Source organism: Pongo abelii, chromosome 13 (genome assembly GCF_028885655.2).
Source record: "Pongo abelii isolate AG06213 chromosome 13, NHGRI_mPonAbe1-v2.0_pri, whole genome shotgun sequence".
Taxonomy (NCBI): Eukaryota; Metazoa; Chordata; class Mammalia; order Primates; family Hominidae; genus Pongo; species Pongo abelii.
Window position 1 is genome coordinate 114,841,341 of NC_071998.2, and position 26,258 is coordinate 114,867,598.

The 26,258-nt window shown below is 44.5% G+C and overlaps 1 protein-coding gene across 22 annotated transcripts in view; it reads right to left on the minus strand.

Annotated features, from left to right (window-relative positions):
• The window catches only part of DENND1A (DENN domain containing 1A), a 543,986-nt gene that overhangs the window by 161,628 nt on the left and 356,100 nt on the right, over nt 1-26,258 (minus strand). For all 22 annotated transcript variants that reach the window (XR_008509988.2, XR_008509986.2, XM_063714418.1 and 19 more), the window contains one exon: nt 14,516-14,641. Coding sequence is in view for 20 of the 22 variants with exons in the window: in XM_063714418.1 (XP_063570488.1) it covers nt 14,516-14,641 (126 nt within the window). In the remaining 2 variants the exon portion in view is untranslated. The remainder of the gene's footprint in view (nt 1-14,515; nt 14,642-26,258) is intronic.

Genomic DNA, 26,258 nt, shown 5'->3' on the forward strand with positions numbered 1-26,258 from the left:
GCTCAGCTCTGTGTCTCAAGACCACCTGTTGGCCCCAAACCTCTGTCTGGCCAGACAAGAAATGCTTTGGAAAAAGAATGTACTTTCCTGTTTTTGAGATTCACAGCCATGGGACGGGTAAAATGAACCCAGCTGGTATCCTAATTCCATGGTCTTAGAGCAAGAAAAATTAACCATCAACCATTAGCTCTAGCAGTGCTTCCTAAACTGCCGTGAGGAGTACTAGATGCATGGAGTGCTAATATGTATTTTGTGGAAAAGGCCTGAAAAACGCTGGGTTAAACAAAGTGATCCAGATTTCTTTACAGCTGGGCTTCAGTAGTGTACACTGTTAATATGCTTAAAAAGTTACAGTAGATGTAAAATGTAACAATTTCGAATTATATGGGATCAGAAAATATATCAATATCTTTGGGTCTAATAGTTCAAGGAACAGGGTTCTAGAAATGATGGCTTATGATATTAGTGCTGAATCCTGTAGTGGCCAACACAGTCTCTTACGGCCTGGAAACTGACCACTCCTCTGCTTCGTCCTCAGCCACATCCCTTCTGTCCCTGCTCCAGCCACAGGGGCACTCACAGTACCCCACCGTGCCACATGCTGTCAAGGCCGCTTGCCTCTGCATGTGCTACTTCCTGCCCCCTGCTCCTGGGGAGCCCTATTCCTCCTGTAAGGCCTCATTCCAGACACATCCGTCCCTGGGAAGCTTCCCCGCAGCACCCAATCTGCAGTGATTAGCCCTGCGCTGAAATGTCTCCCAGCTTGCACATTCTACAACAGCAGCTCCCACCCCTTACTGCAACTCTCTGTTTCCTTTCCTTCTCTGCCTCTCACTGTCTTTAACAGTGACCAGGTCTTATTTGTCAGTGTGTGCAAGTCAGTGCCCTGGTCAGGCCTGCAGTGGGGACCACTATTGTAAGATTTCCAATGCCTGTTCCATGTTGTGCTAACAAGGCTTGACTATAACAGACTTAAAATTCACTATAAATCAAAATTCCACTGTTAATACAATCCCTAATAAATAAACCTTATATGAATGTGGCTACTTTTATTACGATGTCAATAATTTGCTTTTGTAAAATCCTAACATCAACTGAAAAACCACCAACGAGAAATATGGATTAACACTGCTGTGAGAAAGCTAGCCACTAGGTGTCAGCCCAGGAAAAGAGGAGGAAGGGCTACACTTCCCAGCGTTTTAAGTTTTCATCCAATTATCACTACAAATATCAAATATTTAAACAACAAAATATTAGCCAATTAAAATTATCTATTAAAGGAATGTTTTAAAAAAGATATATAAAATTTTGACATTTCCCCCTTGCAAAATAGTTCATAAATGTTGTTAGTTTAACCTGTATTTGTCAAGAAACACTTGTATAGATTAGAGAAATTGACTCCTAAGAGGGAACCAGCTCAGTTTTCTTCTGAAATGCCCTCAAATCACATGTAATATGAACCATATGGTAATCACCATTATGGAGTGCAGTCAGAGAAAAGAGCATGGTCACCAGAACCAGGCAGATGGAGGGGCCAATCCTGGCTCTGCCAATTCTTAAAAAGTGACACAATCTTTCCCAGCCTCAGTTTCTCATCAGTAAAATGGGGCTGTGGATGCTCTCCACAGGGGGGCTGTAAAAAGGGGAATATATATAAAGAGCCTAGCATATAACAAATGCTGTTCTTTTCCTTAAGAATTCAGTTCTTAATGATTTATTTAACGAAGCTGTTTTATAGCTCCCAAACAACTAAGGATATTATAAATAAGAACTATGGGCCGGGTGCGGTGGGTCACGCCTGTAATCCCAGCACTTTGGAAGGCCAAGGTGGGCAGATCACAAGGTCAGGAGATCAAGACCATCCTGGCTAACACAGTGAAACCCCGTCTCTACTAAAAACACAAAAAATTAGCCGGTCGTGGTGGCAGGCGCCTGTAGTCCTAGCTACTTGGGAGGCTGAGGTAGGAGAATGGCATGAACCCGGTAGGTGGAGCTTGCAGTGAGCCGAGATCACGCCACTGTACTCCAGCCTGGGCAACAGAGCAAGACTCCGTCTCAAAAAAAAAAACAAAAAAAAAAGAACTATGACAACTTCATTCATTCACATCCTACTGAGCACCTTCTATGTATCAGGCTCTGTGCCAAGGATACACAAGTAAACATGACATTCCATTGTCTTCTGGAGAAGGCTTCAATTTTCTTGTGGAAGGGTAGCCTAAGCCTGAATGTGATGTAGTCATATATTTCAGAGAATGCAACCGCACCCCGCAGAAAATCAGTGAAGATATATATCCAAGAACTGAGGGTGGGGATGAAATCAACACAACTGTATCCTCTAATCATCACAGATATCATAATGTCCTTTACAGAACAAATCCACCATCCCTCCATCGACTGTGTGCTAGGGGCATAGGAATAAGATCTCCTGTCTCCTGTTTTTTTTTTTTGAGACGGAGTCTCGCTCTGTCGCCCAGGCTGGAGTGCAGTGGCATGATCTCAGCTCACCGCAAGCTCTGCCTCCCGGGTTCACGCCATTCTCCTGCCTCAGCCTCCCGAGTAGCTGGGACTACAGGCGCCTGCCACCACACCCGGCTAATTTTTTGTATTTTTAGTAGAGATGGGGTTTCACTGTGTTAGCCAGGATGGTCTTGATCTCCTGACGTCATGATCCACCCACCTCAGCCTCTCAAAGTGCTGGGATTACAGGTGTGAGACACCACGCCCATTCCCAAGAGCTCCTGTTCTTAAGAAGTTCATAGTCTAGCTATGCATATGAAGTTACTTAGCACCATTTCAGGCTGCAAGTTGTCAAATGTTATCATTGCTTGAAAATGGATCAGAAAGATTTCCTTTTCAGAGTCTCACTAAAAAAGTGAAAGACCCTAAAGTGAGAACATCTGATTTTAAAACACCAGTAGCAGCAACCGTTTCTCTTTGCCACTGCTTCCACAAAGATAGAGTATTTAAAACTGCCGTGGTGGCTTCAGCTTAAACCATGACTATAGTTCTCTCTTGTGTATTTCTAACTAGAAGAGAATATTTACTGGTCATGACAATTCCACAGGAGATGATCCTCCCTAACTCTCAATGCCTGTGGTTAGCCACCATGCAGCTGCTGGGCTGTGCCTTCGCTTTACACATTCGTGATGTCGTGTTTGTGTGGCTTATTCCTCTCAGGTTCTAAGATGAAGCTGCAGCTGATACATTTTAAAACTAAGTATTGGCTGGGCGCGGTGGCTCACGCCTGTAATCCCAGCACTTTAGGAGGCCGAGGTGGGCGGATCACGAGGTCAGGAGATCAAGACCATCCTGGCTAACACAGTGAAACCCCGTCTCTACTAAAAATACAAAAAAAAAAAAAATTAGCCGGGCGTGGTGGTGGGCGCCTGTAGTCCCAGCTACTTGGGAGGCTGAGGCAGGAGAATGGTGTGAACCTGGGAGGCAGAGCTTGCAGTGAGCCTAGATCACACCACTGCACTCCAGCCTGGGTGACAGAGCAAGACTCCGTCTCAAAAAAAAAAAAACAACAACTAAGTATCTCTATTGTGCAACACTGAAATATGACCACCAGCCTTTCTGATGTATAGCATGGGGAAACAGGTATCAGTCATTCATTCGTTCATCCAGTCAGTCAACATTTAATGAGCACCTACTAATACCAGACTATGTGAGGGACATCAATGTGTATAAAACATGGCCCCATGCTTTAAAGGAGCAAAGTAAGAAAGGAGCCAGGATTATTAAATGAGATCAAGTTAAAGCCTAGAATTCCTCCAGGATGGTACAAGATATACTAGCTGTGTTTTATTTTTCAAGTATTTCAGAACATATGGGAATTTCATTTTGATCATATTCAGTTATGCTCTTTGAAATCATTCAGTTGAGATTGATCATAGTGTTTAAGTGGATTTCCTGCTAGTTCCCATCTTCTCTCACTTAGAGAGCTACTTTTTACTTGGGCAGTCTACTTCTAGAACAATGGTTCCCAGTTCATTGATCATTTATTGTGTGACTCCAAGGTAACAAGACTCTCAAACTGGATTCTGAACAACATCAGTGTCCCTGTGACGTGGACAGTGGAGATTTGGTGCCAATATTGAACAATGGTCATCTTTTCTCAATAGGCAACAAATGTTTTGATGAAATAAGCCTCAATTATATTTTCTCTTATGCATTTAAAAAACTGACTGTAGGGCCGGGTGTGGTGGCTCACGCCTCTAATCCCAGCACTTTGGGAGGCCAAGGCAGGCAGATCACCTGAGGTTGGGAGTTCGGGACCAGCCTGACCAACAGGGAGAAACCCTGTTTCTACTAAAAATACAAAATTAGCTGGGCATGGTGGTGCATGCCTGTAATCTCAGCTACTTGGGAGGCTGAGGCAGGAGAATCGCTTGAACTTGGGAGGCGGAGGTTGTGGTGAGCTGAGATGTCGCCATTGCACTCCAGCTTGGGCAACAAGAGTGAAACTCTGTCTCAAAACAAAAACAAAAACAAAAAACAATCCTGACTGTAATTTTTTAAATGACTCTAATTTTCAACCCTTGGTACCTACCACCCCTATTTGTCTATAATTGCTGGTGGGCAATAAAATGAATAAATAAATATTAAAGGAAATAATTAAATATGTGATTTATTTCAAATCCTTTATGTATCATTTGAGATAAAAGCCATACTTTCACAACTAGTTCAAAAGAAATAAATAAATGGGCCAGAATAATTTCAGTGTGTTTTGCATGGCTCCAGGTTCTTGGGCACTTGCTGAACAAGTATGGACACCACTATTCTAGAATGTCGCAGTCTCATCTTTCATCTTTCCCTTCCTCCTTTACTTTGTTACCCAGGGATGGTCACTATCATTTAGTTAACATCTACTATCAGCAAGGCACTATGCTGGTGTTTGGTGCATATTATTGCTATTTTTCTCAACAGTCCTGCTAGCTAGGCATTATTTACATTTTACACATGAGGAAAGTAAGTCTCAGGATGGTGAGGTGACTTTCAGAGTCATCTTCTAGTAGATGACAGAGCCAGAATTAAAACCCAGGTGACTCCAAAGGCCATAGTCCTTCCATCACATTCGGTGGCTTCCTTAGCCACTTAGAGCCACAGAGCTATAGTGATGGTCCCTGAAGTCCTGGGGCAGAAGCACCTCCCCTTACCCTTGCTCCATTCCCAGGACATGATCTTGACTTCAGATGACCACTAAAATGGGAAAAAATGTTAACTAGCAAGTTACCAGCCCCTTCTGCAGTCCCCTTTACACTCTGCCATCAGTGAATCTGCTTAGCTCCAGCCTGTAGGTTTTGGCTATAATTCCTTATCCACTTGCCTAAAATATACCGGAAAATAAAATAAATGTTTCACAAACTTTTCCTACAGATATTCTTGGGTCCATATTCATGCTTCCCACAGACACTGTTACCCACTTAACAAAAGCACGGACTCTGTGAAAAACATTTTGGAGGTTCCTCAAAAAGTTAAACACAGAATTACCAGATGACCCACAACTGTGCTTTTAGGTATATAGCCAAATGACTTGCAAGCAGGTGTTCAAACTATTAATTATACACACACATTCACAGCAGCACTACTCATAACAGCCAAAACATAGAAACAACCCAGGTGTCCATTAACAAGTGAGTGGATAAACAAAATATGGTATATACAGATAGTGGAATATTATTCAGTCTTAAAGAGGGCTGAAGTTCCGATGCATGCTATAACATGGATGAACCTGGTAAACATGATGCTACCAAAATAAGCCAGCCAAAGGGACACATATTGAATGATTCCGCTTCTATGAACTATCTAGAATAGGCAAATTCATAGAGACAGAAAGTAGACCAGAGGTTACTAAGGGCTAGGGGAAAGGGAAATGAGAAGTTCTTGCTCAGTGGATACAGAGGTTCTGTTGGGAGTGATGAAAAGTGTTGCAAATAGACAGTGGTGATGGTTGCACATTGCGAATGCCATTCATGCCAATGAACTGTATACTTAACAATGGTTAAAACAGCACATTTTATGTTATATGTATTTTTTACCACATTTTTTTTTCCTTAAAGCATGGGCTTTTTAGACAGACCTGGGTGTGATGGGGTGAGTCCCAGCTCCACCACTCCCAACCTGTGTGGAGGGTCACAGAGCCTCACACAGACACACAGCTGCACACACACACCAGTCCCTTCCAGGCGTCATGCAGTTTCCTCTTTCTCCCGGTTTCCTTGCTTCCTTATCTCTCATCTTGCTGTACTGTACATAGTGTCTTAAGGTTCCTCAAACCTATTTTCAGCACAAGATGGGGGCACAGACAAATTAGTCACATCCCCTATGTGTGTTCTGGGAATCCTCTGCTTGTCTGTGTGGAGGGCAGGGAGTGTGCACCCTCCCACCCATCAAGGGTTCTTGATTCTTTTTCCATCTTGAGCCACCGTGAGGCTGAGTCAATCGAAATCTGCTTTCTTGCGATGCTGTGACAAGTTGGCCCCCACAGTCAGGCTCCTGCTCACAGACTCAGTTCTTCCACTCAGAAGGCTTTGAAATACAGCATTTCAAAGCTTTATTCACAAAGATGTTTAGTGGAGTATTACTTATAATATCAAAAGACTGGAAATAACCTAAATGTCCAACAAGGGAGGGTGGTTATGGAAATTATGGTAGTTATACTTGATGGAATATTCTGCAGTTATGTAAAAATGCATATGAAATCTTGTTAAATGGGGGTGGGGAACTAACTTTTAACTGAGATTTGGTTGTACCTATGTAAACCCTTTGCATAATGAAAAAATAAAGAGTAAATACAAAAGGCATATGTAGTAAAAATCAGTGGGACTATGGTGCTGTTTTGATTTTACTACTTTAAAAATATTTTTCTGTTTTCCACTACACCAAAAACAAATCAGAAAACAGTTTTTATTGTTTTTTCATAAACAACATGAGATCAACAGGGTTACTCAACCAGGACACAGATATATGTGGTGTTTTTCCAACCTGCTCCAACACAACCTCGTGCATTCATCCTTGAAAGCCAGGCTATCAATCTGCTTTTATCTCAACTTCTGCGTCCTCAAGGGGTTTTAGGTGGATAAATATGACTCAGCAGAATCACGTGCAAAATCATGGGCTATAAGGTGGATGATACCAGTGTACCCACAGCTGAATCTGGAAGCTGGCCTCTTGGGATGAACTAAGCAAGTGGGACCAGAGTGAGTTGGCTGCTGCCTGTTTAAACAGTTTGCTTACTGCCCCCACCCAGCATTCGCTCCCTGTGGGCAGTAGCTCTGTTCACTTTATCTTGGGGAAGCCCAGCTAGCAGGTCGGCCCAGAGAGGGCCACACAAGCTAGCTGAATAAACAGCTCCCATAGTGCTGCATCTACACTGGCCTTTCCATGGACACTGGCACAGAAGAGGACGCGTCTTCAAACGCCAATATCCATGAGTTTTGCTCTTTAACCTAACATATACCAAGGACCTGCAGTGGGACAGACATAGGGAGAGGAACCCTCACATGCACCGTCATGCAGCACTGTCATGCAGTCTTATTTCTTATGAAATAAGAAACTCTAAGCAGAAAAGGGGATGAATTGAAAGCACACAAATTTATCTGCAAAAGTTCTTTAAAACTGAGACCAGTGTGTGTGAAATGTGTTTCGAAGGGGGTGTATTAGCCTTATTCAGATTTCATGATGATATAATTTTAAACAAAGGAGTGAGGTAAAAGATTCTTTAAAAAATTCTTTCGTTCTCTCTAGAAAGGAGGAACATTCAAGGCAAATTTTAGAACCATACTGCTATACGTATCCTCCAAAAGTTGCAATCTTCTACCATGCAGAGAAAGGACCCTTGGCCTAGCAATTAAACTCATTTGTCTTTTATCCCCTTCTTGCCAAAAAGGACCCCAACCCTAACTAGTTAATCCCTAACACACACTGCTACTCCCAGAGTTGCCTGGCAACTGCTAGGAGGCGTGTCAGAGAGCAAGAAAGGCCTAAATAAATGAGCTGGAGCCTGGGCTGCCGCTTGACATGGATAAAGGGGGTTTCTCCGGATGGGGCTGCCTGGCTGCTGGTAGCTCTGTCATTTAAGTCGAGAAGGACAAGTTGGTTTGACTGATATTGTTAAATATCTTGGGCTTTGCATCTGATTTTCTCCAGGTGACCGAAAAATGGGTCACATGCCCTTGTGATTTGCAGACACCCTCCCCTCTATCAGGAAGCAGCAACCTCTGAAGCCCAAAGATAGGACAGGATGCAATGTGTATGCACCAGAGGCCAAGGGCAGCCCCTCTGCCTCAAATGCTTCCCTATTCCCTAATTTCCTTCACCCATTCTCCCGTCTATTATTCCAAAATATATTCACTGATACCTACACACGATGCCATGACCTGTGCCTGGTACTGGAAATGCAGAGAGTTACTAACACGGAACATGTGGAAACTAGAACAAAGACAGGCGGGAGGATGTGTTGGAGGGAACCTGGGTTTGGAGGCTGTCTGCTGGCTCTGCTGCTTCCTAGGAATCACTGCTGCCTTCGCTCCATCCCCCGTGTGTAAAGGGCTAGTGAGGGGCTGGGATGGAGAATTACTGAGAGCACGGATGGGAAGCAACTCGGAGTTGAACTGAGTGCTGACCCTGTGGGAGGCCACTGAGGTGAACTTGGCAGTGACTGGACACCCCTGGCATCTCAGTTTCTGACCCTGAGAGAGTCCTTTGGAATAATTCACCCGGCCCTGAAGACACACATCACCAGGGAGCCAACACAGGCCCTCCCCACCCTAGGCCGGGCACCCAGCCTCCCCAACAAACCCGCAGAAAGCACAGATGGGGAGGAGCAGCCTAGCTCCTGGCACAGGGCTGGGCCTCAGCAAGCGGCCCCCTTCCTCCTTCCTTCTGGATCTGGTAAAGAAAACAAAGCTCAGGAGTCCCCCAGCCAGCTGCATTCTGAATTTTTTCATTAGGAAAGAAAGAGAGAGAGAGAGAGAAAAAAAAAAAGGCCAAGGTGGTAAAAATCTCAAGGGAGCTCTGAGCCAGGGAAAGGGTCTTCAGACGCGACTGCAAAGGAGATGCCCACCTCTGCTTCTCAGGCCACAGCTCGACCCCTCCTCACAGAGCCAGGCAGGCCACGGACCGGAGCTGTCCCCCAACGGGCTCCAGGCTGGCAAGGTCCTCCTCAAAGGGAGGAGGCGGGCGAGGGCCAGGGTCATGCCCATCTTCCCAGGGCCGTCAGGACAGGCACCGTGCTGGGCTTATTTAAGCCTCACTACACTCCTGCAAGGAGGGGATTACACATCCACTTTATGGAAGGGGAACTGAGGATTGGAGAGGTGAATAACTGCTCAGGGTCCAGGGAGGCAGAAGCAGAGCAGAGAGGAGCCCGCTTAGGTCCCTCATGTTTCTGTTTCCAACAAAACACAACACTGTGACTGCAGTAACCTGACAGCCATGACCCCACCTCCACCTCCCCCACCTGTATGGGCAGTACCCCAGGACCCTGCATGGTGGGCGCTGCTGTGGAAGCACTGTGAAGCAGTGAGCACAGGTGAGCCAGAGGGGCTGGTAGCACTGCAGCTGGGCTGCCCTGTGTGGCGTCCACATACCTGGCCTTCTACCCTGCAGGCTCATTCTGCCCCCAGCGACCTACTGTTCTCAGGCCCTGCCCTGGCACCCGCCTCAGGGGCCATTCCCTGCAGACATCCCCCTGTGTCTGCTCACCAGCTTTCTCCCACACCTTATGTGCCAAAGGCCTTAAATGGACTCACATCCATTGACCCAGTAAATCCATGTCAAGGAATCTGCCTAAGAAAATAATTCAAACCACGCATGAAGATTTATATAAAGATGTTTAGCACAGTGTGGTTTAAAATCATGAAACATTACTGACAATCAAAAAGACCAGCATGCCGGGCACGGTGGCTCATGCCTGTAATCTCAGCACGTTGGGAGTCTGAGGCTGGAGGATCACTCGAGCCCAGGAGTTGGAGACCAGCTGGGCAACATAGCAAGACCTTATCTCTACAAAAATTGAAAATAAATTAGCTGAGTTCAGTGGCATGCACCTGTAGTCCCAGCTAGCTGGGAGGCTGATGTGGGAGGATCACTTCAGCCTAGAAGGTTGAAGCTGCCATGAGCCATGATCATGCCATTCCAGCCTAGGCAATAGAGCGAGACCCCGTCTCAAAATAATAGTAATAATAATAGTAAAATAATTTTTTTTAAAAGATCAGCACTAGGAAAAGATGGTGGGCCTTGGCTCTGATTTCAGATCACAGGAACTTGACAGAAATCTCTGAGGGGGGCCTGGACATTTGCCTTTTTAAAAGCCCCCCCCGCTCCTCACTCCCCCGTGATTCTGATCCGCGGCCAGGGTTGGGAACCACAAGGGTCACTTGATAGGCTCTGCTCAGCCACTGTCAATGAGGTCTAAGAAGAGTTTTTATGTGGTGTGGAAAATGCTTACACAAACTAAAAGGCAAAAAAATATATATTAATAACTAGGATACTGGATTGCTTTCTCAGGCATGTCTCATCTGCCTAGAAGAAAGTTAAAAAACCAAAACCCAAAAATGGAAAAACAAAAGAAACGAAAAATCCTAGAACCTGGATGGAAACCTGCCACCACTGTATCTAACCTCGTGACGACAGGATTATGGATGGTGCTTTCTCATTTCTAGTCCTGTTACTTCAAACCTTTTTTTTTTTTTCACAAAGAGCAGGTGCATTTTTTTTTTTTTTTCAGAGTTAGTCTCGCTCTGCCACCAGGCTGGAGTACAGTGGCGCAATCTTGGCTCACTGCAACCTCTGCCTCCTGGGTTCAAGTGATTCTCCTGCCTCAGCCTCCTGAGTAGCTGAGACTACAGGTGCGCACCACCACGCCCAACTAATTTTTGTATTTTTAGTAGAAACAGGATGTCATCATGTTGGCCAGGATGGTCTCGATCTCTTGACCTTGTGATCCACCTGTCTCGGTCTACCAAAGTGCTGGGATTACAGGCGTAAGCCTATGAAGAGCAGGTGCTATTTTTATAACCAGAGAAACAACAAAAAGACAAGTGGCCTTGGGGAGGGCCTCAGCACTGTGTTGTCTGCACCCTGGCAGGCTCACTCAAGGCACCATCCTCCCCCCGATGCAGCCAACGCCTCCTCCCGATTTCTTGGGCTCATATGTACTTTGCAGTCATTATTTTAAACTAATTCCCTAAACATTTTTAAAAGACAGGGTCTCATCCTGTTGCCCAGGCTGGAATGCAGTGGCACCATCTTGGCTTACTGCAGCCTCAAACTCCTGGGCTGAAGTGGTCCTCCTGTCAGCCTCCCAAGTAGCTGGGACCACAGGCATGTGCTACTACACCCAGCTAATTTATTTTTTGTAGAGATGGGGTCTCTCTATGTTGCCCAGGCTGGTTTTGAATGTGCCACCATGCCTGGCTGCCCCAAGCAATCTTACATGGGGAATGTTGTTACATCATATTTTAGAAGAAAAGAATTTGCCAAAATTAAATCTATAGTTTAAAAACCATCTAGGTGACATGGTGATGACCACGTCTTAAAGCTTGGTTGGAAAATCCCAGGCCTTCTGGTTTCCTTCTCCACCTTATGGAAGAAAGCCGTTGTGGTACAGATGAACGGGATTGAAAGGCTGACAGGTCTGCCATATTTCATTGATTCTAAGATGAAAATTACTTCCCATTGTAACATTTCTGAAATCTGGATGTGTCTCATAATTGGTGGCATCCTTCGATTATAATTGGCACCACTCTCTTCCCTTTCTTAATGGTACATAAACTAGTAGTACATCTTATGACTCAACAGCATCTTATATTCAAGGACAAGTGCCATGTCTCCATCTAAACCCATCATGTTATCTCTAAGCTGATAGTTTTAATGGCTATGTAATATTCTATCATAAGACAGACTTAATTTATTTCACCAGTTACCTAATATGGATACTCAGTATACTCCAGTGTTTTACCATTAGAAATGCTGCTACTGTGAACACCTTGGCATTAAGCATTCCCTTTTGCTACTAGGGGCGTCTTCATCCTCTCCTAGGCTCCAAATCTTGGGAGACATTTTGACACTTCTTGCTGTTCATCTCCCATATTTGATCTATTGCTGAGTCTTGCTACTTCTTTCTTCATGGTCCCTGTTCCTGGTGGAGCCACCCAGGGCTCTCTTCTGAGTTCCCATAACACTCCTCTAACTGGTTTCTCTGCCTCCAGCTCTCCTTTTAGTCCATCACTGTACTACTGCTCAAAGGTAACTTCAGTCATATCACATTTCTGCTCAAAAACTTACACTCCTCACAGGGTAAAGTTCACTCTCTTAGCGTAGCATCCAAGGCTCTGCCATATTTGGCTCTATCCTCTCCCGCAGTCCCATCTCCCCACCCAATTGCTCCAAAGAAAATGGCGCACTCACTGGCTATGAGGGGCCCTGCCTCCAAGCCTTTGCTTCCTCAGTTACCTCCACCCCCACTCTAGGAAGGGATGCTCCTTTCTTTCTTTTCTCAAACCTTACTCATCAGACCCAGTTCAAGTTTCACCTTCCTGATGAAATGTGTTATGGCTCAATTGATCCTCAGGAAGGATAGGCAGGCTTATCCTCATTTCACAGGTGAAGAAACTGAAGTTTAAATGGATTAAATGGCTTGCTCAACTTTTAGACAGCTAAGAAGTGCAGAGCCAGGCTTGAAACTCCAGGGCTTCTGTCCTTAAATCTAGTGCCTTCCAGCGCCTTGTGCAAGTACAACGATAAACTCCTCCCGTGGAGGAGCCTGTGCCCAGATCCTGCAGCAGCAATATGCCCCGAACTTCAGCTGCGTTTGGATTCCAGATGCACACACACCAACAATGAGATCACTGCAAGAGTGAAAATACTTCAAGTCTGTCCGTTCCCAGCAACCCAAGCAAAGGATTGGGCCAGTTGTCCTACTCATTCCCATTTTAAAGGGGTGAAGACAACTGTATTTTCCTTGAATTGTGCCAGCTGTCACTGCTTTGAACCTGATTGGTTTGGCTGGACCCAAGATTGTGACAAGTAATCAGAGCCATGTCACTTTGAGACTAGCAGGACACTATCAAGAACTGGCTTTAAGCTGAAGGGCTTTTGAGAAACCTAAGGGAAATACGTCTCAGGAAGCAAAAAGAGAGTGTATCCCTTCTACTATGTGAGCACACAGTGATGATGACACTGCCCAAAGCTCAGGCAGCCTAGAGAGTAAGGCCTAAGTGCTAGATGGATAAAAAGGAGTAGGAGGGTGGGGTTAGGACGCTGCTCCCTGAGCACCCACTACCCCGGCCACTTCACAGAGAGCAGGTCCCGGGTGATGGGGAAACAAGGTGTTTGCTGTTACTCTTTGTGTTTTACTTGAATACACGACGGAGTCAGAGCAGTAAAGACACTTACCAATGTATAATTGCGGCTTACAAGGAAGCGTGACCCCTGCTCACAATCAGAATTTCTAAAAAGAATGCATTGCCTCACATGCCCTCATCTTTTGTCATTTGATCTAATTAAATGCTACAGGTTAAAGTAAAAATAGAAACAAACAGCCTCGGCCTATGGGCAGTGCAGCCAGTGCTGGTCCCTCACACCCAACTCTGATTCCGACTCCGACTAGGCTGGGTGTGATAGCGTCACTCACCCGTTCAAGACGAAGGCAGCCCTGTGCTCCTGGGAGAACAGGCCTGTCAGCAAGGTTTCCCTCCAACATTCTCTCCTCTACAGGGTGACCAGGTCCCTAGGCCAGTTCCTGCATTCTCCTCAGCCAGAAGGCCAAGAGTAGGCCAAGGAGAGAAATAGCAAAGAAGCTAAGAGGACTGCTACTGTCCTTGGTTTCAGAGAAGACTTGCTGTCTTCACATCCTTGCAATCACGAGTCACCTCATGAGGCAGGCAGGGGACATAGATGAGTCAACGAGGCCCAGAAAGGGGGAAGGGCCAGAGGTGGGCAAGGTCACTTCCCGGTCCTCATTGTGGTCACTTACACCAAGACCACTCTCAGGAGCCATGAGGCATGAGACCCAGGAGGCTCTGCTTTCTCAAGCGTGCGGGAGTGGTCCCTTGAAAGAACAGGCGTGGCGAGACCCAGTGGGAAAGCAGGGGCTCTGGGGCCATCTGGCTCTTCCGGGCTAAGTTGTTTCTCTTCCCTGAGTCTTGGTTTCCTCATTTGTAAAGTGGAGCTGATCATCACTACTGCACAGGTGCACTGTGAAGCCCCAGGGAGAGCAGGTGAGTGTGAGGGGCCTGGCGCTGGATCTGACGCAGTTGGGGCTTACTGTCTAGGGTGGCGCACAGGGCGTAACAGCCCCCAGAGCAGTGAGGGTCTCACACATGATAGCACAGCCTCCTTGTGTTGAGAGGTATGGCAAGGGGAGTACACTGTCCCCCACCACAAACACGCACAAGCTCTTCTAGATGAATCTGGAAACCAGAAGAATCATGGCATTTCTTGTGGCCCCTGATTTATGCTTCTCAGCCCTGACCAAACACAGGCTCTGTGACATGCCAAGGCTACTCACCGGCTCGATTTTCAGAGCGTTTCGGTAGCTACCGAAGAAAGCGGCCTGGGCCTTGAGGAACGCTCTGGCCACACCATCCCCAGTGGTTGTGGAGACCTTTTTCAGCCTGTTCTTCAGGGAAGAGATCTGGTGATGGAAAGAAGGAAAACACAGGTTGAGGACAGGGTCAAAGTAGGGTGGCTGACTAAGCCCACTACATATGAAGCCCTGGAAGATCCTATGGATGGCAGGATCCATTTGCTATCTCAGTCACTAGGAGGACAAAAACACGTTCAGGCTGGGTGCAGTGGCACACGACTGTAATCCCAGCTACTTGGGAAGCTGAGGCACGAGAATCACTTGAACCCGGGAGGCAGAGGCTACAGTGAGCCGAGATTGTGCCATTGCACTCCAGCCTGGGCGACAGAGCGAGACTCAGTCTCAAAAAAAAAAAAGTGTTCAGAATTAGGGCATGTTTTTGAAATTTAAATGAATGTTGTTCCTATTAGAACATGTCTAATAAAAACAAAAACAATTTTTAATGACTTACTCCATGCCAGGTAAGCACTTTTGCATACATTTTACAATTTAGTTATTTTAACAATCCGGAGAGGAAGGGATTAATGTTCCCATCTTACAAGGGTAAAACAGCCTCAGGAGGTTAGGCTACATACCTAGCAACAAACTCAAGACATGGCCACATTCCAATCAAAGTCTTGTAGTCCGAGCCCAAACTCAGACTTTCAGTTCCCATTCTATTCCCTCTTAAAGCTACTTACAAATGTTAGAATAAAGGCTTATTTATATTTCTCACACATCATACTCTAAAGGAAGTGTGGCAGCTTATACTAATAGACACATACTCAAGAGGTTAAAACAAAAAACTCGGAAGTGATGGTAATGGGCAAAGAAGCAGGTAATACATTTGGTATATAAATGTAAGCCATCAGGTCTTATATGGTGGCTAGAAATGAGCTTAAATTTGACTTAAAGGCCTCCTAGTAGCCAAAGCAAGGAGGGAAATATGAAGGTTGTGAGATTCCACAGGTCCACGTACTACAAACAAACCCGCTGGCCAAATGAATAAAGATTTTCCTGAAAAGTGAGACATAAAAAACAATGTAGGAAAGACTGTGTGACATGGTGGCTGTTGCCCTCAACATCAAGCTTCCTGGACTATTTCTAACATGCCCTTCCTTCATCTCAAGATGCCACGCTTCAGAGCACACCTTTCACGCTGCGTTCCCCATAAGAGGAATTGTGCGACGTGGTGACCTCGAATTATCCATTCACTCAACAAGTATTTATTATTTCCTACGTACCTAGGACTATGTTAGGTGTTGAGAATACAAGGGATACAATGAAACCACACATGGGTCTTGCCCTCATTCAGCTGACATTCTAGTGAGAAAAACAGGAATGCATGTGGCATTGCTACTGTGACGAGCCTGTAATAGAGCTTGTCAAGGAGGTCAAGGAAGGCTTCCTGGAGGGCAACAAGCTTGCACTAAGATCTGAAGGATGGGTGAGGGTAGTTAACTCAGCAAAGAGGGGTGAGCACCGCGTGCTAAGTACGGAGAGTGGCGTGCAAAGGCCCTGCAGTGAACAAGAGTTCAGGGAACAGAAAGAACCCCAGCTTCAGTGGAGAAAATGAGGGCAATATGGCTTGAAATGAGGCTGGAGAGAAAGGTAGGGGCCTGAAGGGATTTTTTTCCTTCATCTTGAGAGAGAAACAGAAAACTACTGATTGGTTTTAAGCATGCAGGTAACATATCAAGAGCACGTTTCACAGAAACTAATTCTGTAAGAGACCAGCTACTGGTATGACATCATTTAAAGACAAAACTTAAGATAAAATAGAAAATTAGATTTAGGTAGTCCATGAATCTTTTACAGATTTTTAGTATGAATGAGTGAAGATTATTTTTCTGGGCGCAGGATCCACAGCTTTCCTCAGATTCCTAAAGTGCCCGTGACCCTAGAAATGTTAAGAACCACTTGCTGAGAAGTGTGGGGGAAAAAATCTGATCTGGGAAGGACTAGATATACTTTAGAAATGATCCACGCACATTATGTCTTGTTCCCAAGCTTCTGATAAGAAAAACTTTTAATAGCTTATTGAGACATATTTCACATATAAAATTCATTCATTTAAAGTACACAGTTTGGTGGTTTTTAGTATAGTCACAAGACTGTACAACCATCACTACTAACTCCAGAACATTTTTATCACCCCCAAAAGAAACCTCATACTCATTAGCTGTCACTCCCCATTCCTTACCAATTTTACCCCCACACCAGACCCCAGCAACCACGCACCTTCCTTCTGTCTCTACAGGTTTGCCTACTCTGGACATTTCATATAAATGGAATTAACAATAGGTAGTCTTTTGCCATCAGATTATTTCCCTTAGCACAGTGCTTTATGAACAAGATTCGTCCATGTTGTAGCATGTGTCAAGACTTCATACTTTTTATGGCTAAATAATATTCCACTGATGGATAGACCACACTTTATCAATCTGTTCATCTGCAGATGGACATTTGGGCTGTTTCTACTTCTTGGCTGTTATGAATAATGCCGCTATGAAGACTCGTGCAAGCTTTTGTGTGGAGACAACGGAAATTTTGAGGTGACAATCTGAAAAGCAAAAATCCTCTGCCAGACCTTATGCAATGAAGACAAGCTGGAAGGATACACAAAGTCACCAAGCACAGTGCTCAGTGCATAGGAAGCCATTCATAAATGTGAACTGTGTACAGGAAAACAATCCTTTGCTGTTGATAAAGGGCATGCCTCATGTTTGGACACTAAACTGAGTGAAGATGGGACTGATACCCTCCTCTGATAAGTTAGAAGCCACGGGGACGTGCCCAGCGCTTTGGGAAGCCGAGGCAGGAGGATCGCTTGAGGCCAGGAGTTCAAAACCAGCCTGGGCAACACAGTGAGATCCCATCTCTATAAAAAATATAAAAAGATTTAGCCGGCCATGGTGGCACATGCCTGTAGTCTCAGCTACTTAGAAGGCTGAGGTGGGAGGATTGCTTGAGCCCAGGAGTCTGAGGTTGCAATGAACTATGATTGCACCGTGGCACTCCAGCCTGGGTGACAGAGCGAGACCCTGTCTCAAAAAAAAAAAAAAAAAAAAAAAAAAGGAAAAGTAAAAAGCCCTGGGAACATACACTGAGCGGGTAGTTACCCCACCTCTACTCCAAGAGGGGAACATGGAAAACAATCTTCCTTTGGAAGCAGTTTGAAGTCTATCTCAACATCCGGGTATCTTTAACTGGTTTATTATGACCTCCCCTTATCAGGGACACATGAGCCCCAGCCCCACAGTGATGAGAGCCCCTGAGGAGCAACGCAGGCCACTCAGCACCCAGGCTGACTCTGCCATGGACTTCCACCCACAAAGAGAAGTACGAAAAAACAGCACACTCTATTAACATGCTAAAAATACTACCCACTCCGTGCCCTGCCCCCAAAATAAAAATAAAAATCCTGCCCCTCCCAGGGACGACAGTGACATTTCCATCCTTTGAAATGGTGCAAGCCACTGTCGCTCTCCTTCTGGCTCCTCAAAGGCCTTGGGCTACCTGTGCCGCAGATTATTCCTCACTTAACCTTCCCTGGCCTTTCTCTTTCATTCGGGAGGTGTTTAATTACCTTGGATTCACAACGCTGCACTTCAGGTGAGCCTCTCCTAATGGCCTCATTACCATTTTACACAAAAAAGGAGTCGTTGATTGTAACTGAGCAAATACGAGTGTGTTCCTTCCTGCCTGCCCCAGCTGGTCTGAAACTAGCCAAGTGGTCCTGGGCTCCTGATGCCCCTGTGACCACTCAGGCCAGGACTTTTGAAGACCTCCTGTCACCCTGCAACATGGAGAAGCTTTTGTCTTGACCTGCCCGCACCTCAAACTTTGAAACTGCAAGTGTCTGTGCATCTGATCGCTGGGGAGTAGCATTTGTCCTTTAAATAAAAGTGAGGGAAGAAAATTTCAGGTTTAAATAACACAGAGTCATATATCTAAAGCTGAACTTGCCCTCAGTACCCTGAGGGGTGCTGGTCAAATCATTAACATTGGGATTCATCAGGGGTAATTTGGGTGTGTTGTAAGTGCTGGTGAGGATGGCTTCCTCCTTTAATCAGGTGTTATAGGAGGAAGACAAGGCAAAGGAAAGAGGGGGCAAAACTGAACTTGCCAGCTTCTGTCTAAGGCACCCTTTCCCCTCTGTGTGCCATCTTGGTTACCGCAGCATCATCCGGCCAGTCTCCTGGGCCAGGTGTCAGATGTTAGATTCCCTACTTCTCCCTCCTTCCCACAAACATTCTCCACATCTCATCAACACCAACCCAGATATGCCCTGAATCCACCCTCTCCTCTCAGTACCCATGATGTTGGCCCTGCAAATTCAGCTCCATCACCCTCTCTGGCCCAGACTAGTGGAGCAGTTTCCTCAGTGGGCCTTCCTCTGCCTTCAGTTTCTCCTCAATGCCATCCACCCATATCTGTCCTAGTAATCTTGGAAAAACCCAAATCCAATCACTTTGATCCTCCATCAAAACCCTTCAGTGCCCCCGCCCTTCACCATCATCACCTTCAGAAAAACATCCAAACTTCCACAAGCAGTCTGTGCAGGCTGTCCTCGATCAGCCTCACTTCCACCTGTCCCCACTTAATGTTAAACTTGGATATCCAGAAGCACAGGCTACTCTCCAGCCCACTTCCATCTCAGTAGCTCAGTCCTGGCTGTCTCTTGTCCCTTCCTGTCCTGCTTGTGAACATCTATTCAACCTCTGAAAGACCATCCAAGTCTCCATCAATGGGGGCCTCTGAAATACATAATCACACAGCCTCACTAGGAAATATCACATAGCTGCTAAAAAGGACATGGCAGTACTCTACGAACTGACACAAAAAGATGTCCGTGAAATACTGTCAAGTGGGGAAAAACACGCAGGTTGCAGAGTAACATGTACAGTATGAACCATTTAAAAATTATATATAAATATATATGCAGTAAAAATCTAAAATGCTACATTACCAAACTTTAACCATGCAAGGATGCTTTCACTTTCTATTTTACACACTTGATTGTTTTGGTTATCCTTTATAAAAAAGCATATGTTACTTTTATAATAAATAATTAAAATGAGGTATTTTTCTTTAATAGTCAAATTACCCATTGCTTTGGGTTAAGGGAAAGAGGGAATCCAGATGTCCCCCCATCTGTGAAGCCTGCCCTGACCACTAAGTCTGGGCCTCCTTGGACTGAGCAGGTGGTTCCATGGTGAGCTGCAGTTTCTACCTCCTTTCCTGATGGACTGAGTTCCCCACAGGGCCAGCAGCCAGCACAGTTCTTGACTCAGTGTACTCATGCAGTACTTTCTGCCGAATGAAAGAATGAACGAGCAAGTGCTTGACATTGTGAAAGGCATTTTCAGTGGCTGAGCCTCTCTGCTTGGAGGAAAGTCTAGGATCACATTCTTTAGTGACGGATCATTAGAAGAAACTGGTCTCTGTTGGAAAGGACGGGAAGAGAAAGTGATATTCATTCCCCTTCTGTAGAATGCCATTGCTAAGACACAACCACAATGGCAGGAGAAATGAACATCTGCATGCTGAATGAGTCAGAGGGAACAAGGAGACCGGTTTTATACAACCACAAACTTACCACATCCAGTAACACACACAGTATTGCCCCTGCCCCGCCTTCACCCGACCCTGTACCCCTGTTCCTCCTTTCACCGGTCACTGTTCTCAACCTCTCAGGTCCCCTGGCTTCATCTACTCCTCTGTCCCCACTGCACTCCTCAGGCAGTAAAGCATAGAGTTTGAATCACAGAAGCCTAGGTCTAAGATTGGCTTCGCTGGACCTGGCTTCCCTACTTTCTTAACCTTTCTGAGCTTTAGTTCTTTGGCTGTAAAATGAAGTATGTACAACATGTATACATTGTGAGGAGTAAAATATAATGGATATAAAATGAAGAATGGATGTAGCAGAGTGCCTGGCTTTTTTTTTTTTTTAGTTTAGATTCATCTTTTACCAGTACTATTGCAACAATCTTGGAGCTGGTATCTCTTCCTCTATTCTCTTCCTAGTCTAATTCATCCTTTGCATTGAATTACCTTCCTAAAACAAGAGGTTATATCATGTCATTCCCTCTAAAATTTGTAGTGGCTCCCTACTGTGAATATAATAAAGTCTAAATTCCTTAGCACAATATTTAAGGCCTGTTATGGGCTTGGCTCAAGCTCCATTTGCACCTTTGTCTTCTACTTGATTTCAAAGGCCTCAAAACCCATTCGTAAACCTGGGATATTCTTTATCGTATTCTCTAACAAACTTTTTATTAAAAAATACAAGCCTCCAACTTTCTGTCAGAACAAACAGCTCTTTCTCAGGGCACGATGGCCTATTCCTTTGTTGATTCCTAATCTTTGCAGGTCCCATGCTGGAGATGTGCTGGAAACAGAACTGCAGAGGAGGGAGGGCCTGGCTCCCAAGGACTTCCAGTTTAGCCCCTACAAATCGGCTACAAGTTAGCTTACTACTACCTCAGAAGGGGTTCTCACATTGTATAAACCATCATCCTATTCTTTAGCCCTTTATATACCAGCAGTTTACATGTCTTTCTCCCCAGGAGAATGAAAATACCCTTTTAATACACATTAGTGCTCAACAAGTAGAGTGTTTTTCCTTTATCACTTGGTTGCAACTTCTGGGGCCTGGGAGTGGATGGCAGACTATGGAGTGTTCACCTCTAAGACAATCCTATCTATCTCTTTCCATCAGTGCTGGCACCTTAAGATTTCTCAGCTCTTCTCCACTGCTCTGGAGAAAAAGACTAAAGCCCTAGCCTGACCTGCAAGGCCCCGTTTGATGTGGCCAGTCTCTTTGAGATGAGAGGCTCTTGCGTCCTCCTTTGTGGCTTTAGCCACCTGCACCGGGCTCCGGTCCCACTGGCCTCCCCCTTACCCCAGGACCTTTGCATAGGTTATTTCCGGTGTGGAGTGCTCTCACTCACCATTGCCCCCCTGCCTAGAATTCTGCATTGTCCAACAGAACTTTCTGCAGTGATGGAAATAATCTATCTTCTATCTAATGCCATCCAATATGCTAGCTACTACTGAGCACTTGAAATGTGGCTGGTGTGACTGAGAAGCTGAAACTTTTATTCTATTTCATTTCAATCCATTTAAATGTAAATAGCCATGTGTGAATAGCGGCTACCATATTGGACAACACAGGGCCCTAGGTTGACTACTACTCATCTTTCAGGTCTCAGTTCAAATATCACTTCCTCAGTTGAACTGCTGAGGCTAGACGAAGGTTCCCCTATTATACATTCTCACTGTGTCTTTTGTTTAGGGACACACAACAATGTATAATGATGCATTCTGCAAGCATCCAATTAATGTCTGTCTCTTCTTTTTTTTTTTTCAGATGGAGTCTCACTTACTCTGTTGCTCAGGCTGGAGTGCAGTGGCACCATCTTGGCTCACTGCAACCTCCGCTTCCTGGGTTCAAGCAATTCTCCTGCTTCAGCCTCCTGAGTAGCTGGGATTACAGGCATGTGCCACCACGCCCAGCTAATTTTTGTATTTTTAGTGGAGATGGAGTTTCACCATGTTGGCCAGGCTGGTCTCAAACTCCTGACCTCAAGTGATCCACCCCCATTGGCCTCCCAAAGTGCTGGGATTACAGGCGTGAGCCACCGCACCCTGCCTAATGTCTGTCTCTTCGATTAGACTGACCAGTCTAGGAAGGCAGGAACCATGTCCATCCTCAGTGCTGGCGCACCTCATTGAGAGGTACAGTTCTAAAAGCCTGGCTCAAGTTAGTCTGTGCAGGTACTGCTTCTCTTTCCTGGGAGTTGCATTAACTGCTGGGTGTCACAGTCGGAGTTGAAAGATTTTTTATTATTATTATTACAAATTAGACACATAGCAGCAGGTGTTGAGGGGCAACAGAGTCACATTTTCCTCCCCCCTTTAAGGACTAAGGCAAGTTGATTAATTCTTCCTTACCTGGATAAAGTAGGCATCAAGGCTTTTTTTCTAAAATCCCATAGGGAATGTGTGCGTCTGGAGAGGGGAGAAGGGGTTAGTGACTTGTTTTCCCATCCTCAGGGGCACAAAAACATTGGCTCCCTCTGCCACTTTCACATCGGCAATGAGAAATGGCAAATTGTCATTTCCATTACATAAGCGTATCTACCTATGCTTTCCTTAGTTCTTGCCTCAAATTCAAAACAAAAAGTCTTAATATGTCAAAGCAATAACACCCTAGTCTCTTTCCCCGGAATAGTTTCTGTAAGAACAAGAAATTTATCAGGAGAAAGGAATAGAAACTAGTGTTTATCAAGCACCCTACTAGTTCCCTAAACAACATGACAAGTATTTTCATATCCAGTATTGTATTAAAATTTCAGAACAAATGGCCTAGGTAGGCACAGCTATCCCCACTACACAGATGAGGAAAGTGAGACCCAGTTCCACATCACACCGACAGTAAGGCAAGGGCAGAAGCCAAAGTCAAGTTCAAGTCTGTCTTACTCCAGAGTCTGTGCTACTCCATTGATTCTCACTGTTGCCAGGGTTTCTTACACCACCAAATTAGATATGTCCACGATACTGGTTTATTTTTTCCCGATTTAATATATCTCCATTATTGTTTCCTCTCATTCCTTGCTTTTCTTTTTCTTTCTTGAGAACATGGTTGTACCTTGACCTCAGTTGGCTTTAATTGCTTCTTCTGCATCCCATTTTCCCCTCAAAGATCCTGGTTCTCCATGGGGGAGTGAGGGCTGTGCTATTTATGTGGAGCTCCATGCTGGAGCTAGCTATGACCCTATGAGCCCGGGTCTCTGCTCCCTCCCTCTCCCCTGACAACTTGTGGGCTGTGTATACGTCAGAAAGTTCGTGGCAAGAGTTAGAATTCTAGGCAGCTTTTTGTCAGACAAAAGCCTCAATTATCATTATGTGAATGGCTACTTCCTTACGTGTTATAGTGGCTCTGCTGAGCATCCCATGAATAAGCTATCAAATCCTCAGAATGACATCCTTGGAGTAAAAAAGTGCAATTTTAAAACAAAACCAAAAAAGGCCTGTTTCCACTATCTGCCAAATAAAGCTCAGGAGGAGTCTTGCCCACACATATACACTTCAGCCCTCTCCCCATGAGATTAATCTGAGTATCTCACCATTTGAAACTGAAACACACAGTAGTGAAGACTTTTGTGTTTTTCTATTTGTAAATTTTACCTTCCTCCAAATACTTTTTTTTGTTGGCCCAGAGTAAGTGAAATTATCTTTGTTTTCCTTATACAACAATTTAGCTTTAACACACTACACATGCACACACGCACACACACACACACAATTAATGTAGCCAGAAAATCCTACCAAAGCTACAGGAGACTACAAGATCTGAGCTCAAAGTAAATGTGTATTTATATTATTAGGTGGTCATTCCATAAAAAGATTGCTTCTAACCAAATATGTGCATGCATGTATGCATACACATACACACACATATATCTATCCGGGGAGTGTTTTCAAAGAAGGGTTTTCTCCCCATACTTCTGGCAGTTCAGGTTTAAAGGTCAGATTTAAACTATCACCATGTTTCACAATGCAATCTGTGCAGTGCCGCGTAATGAAATGGTTCAGTAAAGGTGCTCATGGAAATTCTTTTAATTAGGTCTAAGGATTTTCAGTTGTCAACATGAATAAACCAAGAAGCATTCTCTTGCAAACACAACACACAAAATTAAAGTGTAAGTTACCTTTGAAAAAACTGATATGCACTTGCAAAAGGAAACTTATATGTTTTTTACAACACAACATCCACCAATTTTTTTAAAAAAAGTGGACTAATACCTTTCAAGAACAAAATGGACTGCAAACCAAAAATAAAAGGATTGCTCTATTTCTAATGAACCAGAACATTAATGCCTTCTCTAATGGAAAGTATTTGGAGGAAGACTAAAGTTAATCATAATTAAAAATGTTTATCAAGAGACTAACGACTTTCTTCATGAGCAAAAGCCACCTTTCCATTTAACTATAATTAATTCTACAGATCAGCAGTATCTCAGTCAGACATGTGAATGTCCCACAATGACTCTGGCAAATTGAATGACATATATTAAAAATGAACCAAAATGCACTTCTGCCCTCAGACCCACTATCTGAGGCCCAAAAGATGAGCATATCACAGCAGGAATGCCACCAAGATGCCTGCTTCCCTAAAGCCGTGTTAACAAACTAAACCATAGAGGTTTAGAAATTTTAACCATCAGTTCACAGCTAGAAATTGAAATTCACAAAACTCTAAGAAAACAGTGGGTTGCTTGGGGCAGTTGGGTTGTATTTGCACTGAGCTTTGAGAGAAAAGCAAAACTAAAACTATTCCAGTCACCACCAGGAGTTCAGATTTAGATGAATACAAAGGTGTTCACAAATGCCAACCGAACTTCAGACCTGACATGGAATGAGACAACTCAGATGGAGCAATGGCAGCATGTCATAAACATGTATAATAAATCAATGTCTTGATTGATCAACCGATGAATATATTCTAGTGAACTCTAGGCATGAGGGGACCACACTTCACAGTATATGGATTTACTCTGGGCTCAGACAGACCTGAGTTCAAATTCTGGCTCTGCTCCTGGCTATTATCTGGATGCCTCTAGGCAAGTTACTTGGCTGCTTTTCTTCATCTATAAAAAGGGGATAAAGTACCCTCCCCTCCTTTTTTTTTTTGCAGGATTCTTATGTAGATTAAATGTCAAGATTTTCAAATGACCTAGCACAGTGCCTGGCACACAGTAGGGGCCTAAACGATGGTGACTATTCTTCCACGCTAGCTCAACTCCAAAGCCAAAACTACCCAAGCCTTTATTTTAGCATCGAAAAGAATCATGGGTTCACAATTAACATTTTCTAGGGCATCAATTACTGAAATGTCACTCATTATGCTGAGCCTAGTGGATTTATTTAGTGACCCAAACTTGGTGTGTATTTGGGAGTTAATGAAGAGCTTGGTGTTTACAAAGATAAAAGTGGGGTTTGTCTCAGCCACAATCCTGGGCTGAATGGATATAGATTTCCCTGCTTAGGGATGTGGCCAGGCCGGATTCATGGTGGATCACATGGATACATCCACACAGAGCGAGATATCTCCCAAGGGGATCCGGGCATCTCCACCTCCTCAGGGGAGGAAAAAAAAAAAAAAAACAGGAAGGGGGGTGGGAAGTGTGTATAATAGATGTGTTTCACAGTGTCCCCGCTGTGATGAACAACTTGATCCACTTACAGTTCCAAACACATGATGCATAAAAGAGCTGACAGAAATTCAATTCTTGCAAAGAAAAGCATCTGCTCTCTAGTGGGAACGGCCAAATATTAAGCAGTTTTAAGGCAGGGCAAAGACCTAGAGGAGCACACTTCATTATCTAGATAGCTAGAGTAAAGAAATGCAGAGGATTACAAACGAACGAAAAAGTAGCCAAGATTCCAAGCATTAATTACCCGGGGTAAAATGATTCAAGTTAAATCTTTGTTACGACAAATATTAAACCCAGCTGTGTTTATGTAGCAGTTGTGAAAAAGAAGAAAAAAAGAAATCCGTGTACAATATCTGTGAGCTCTGCCAGTTAATTGAATTCGCTGGCAGCACTTCCTCCACCACGAGCCAAACATCCTCAAAGATAAAATGTAGCTTTTAAACAGACCTGGGAAAAACAGA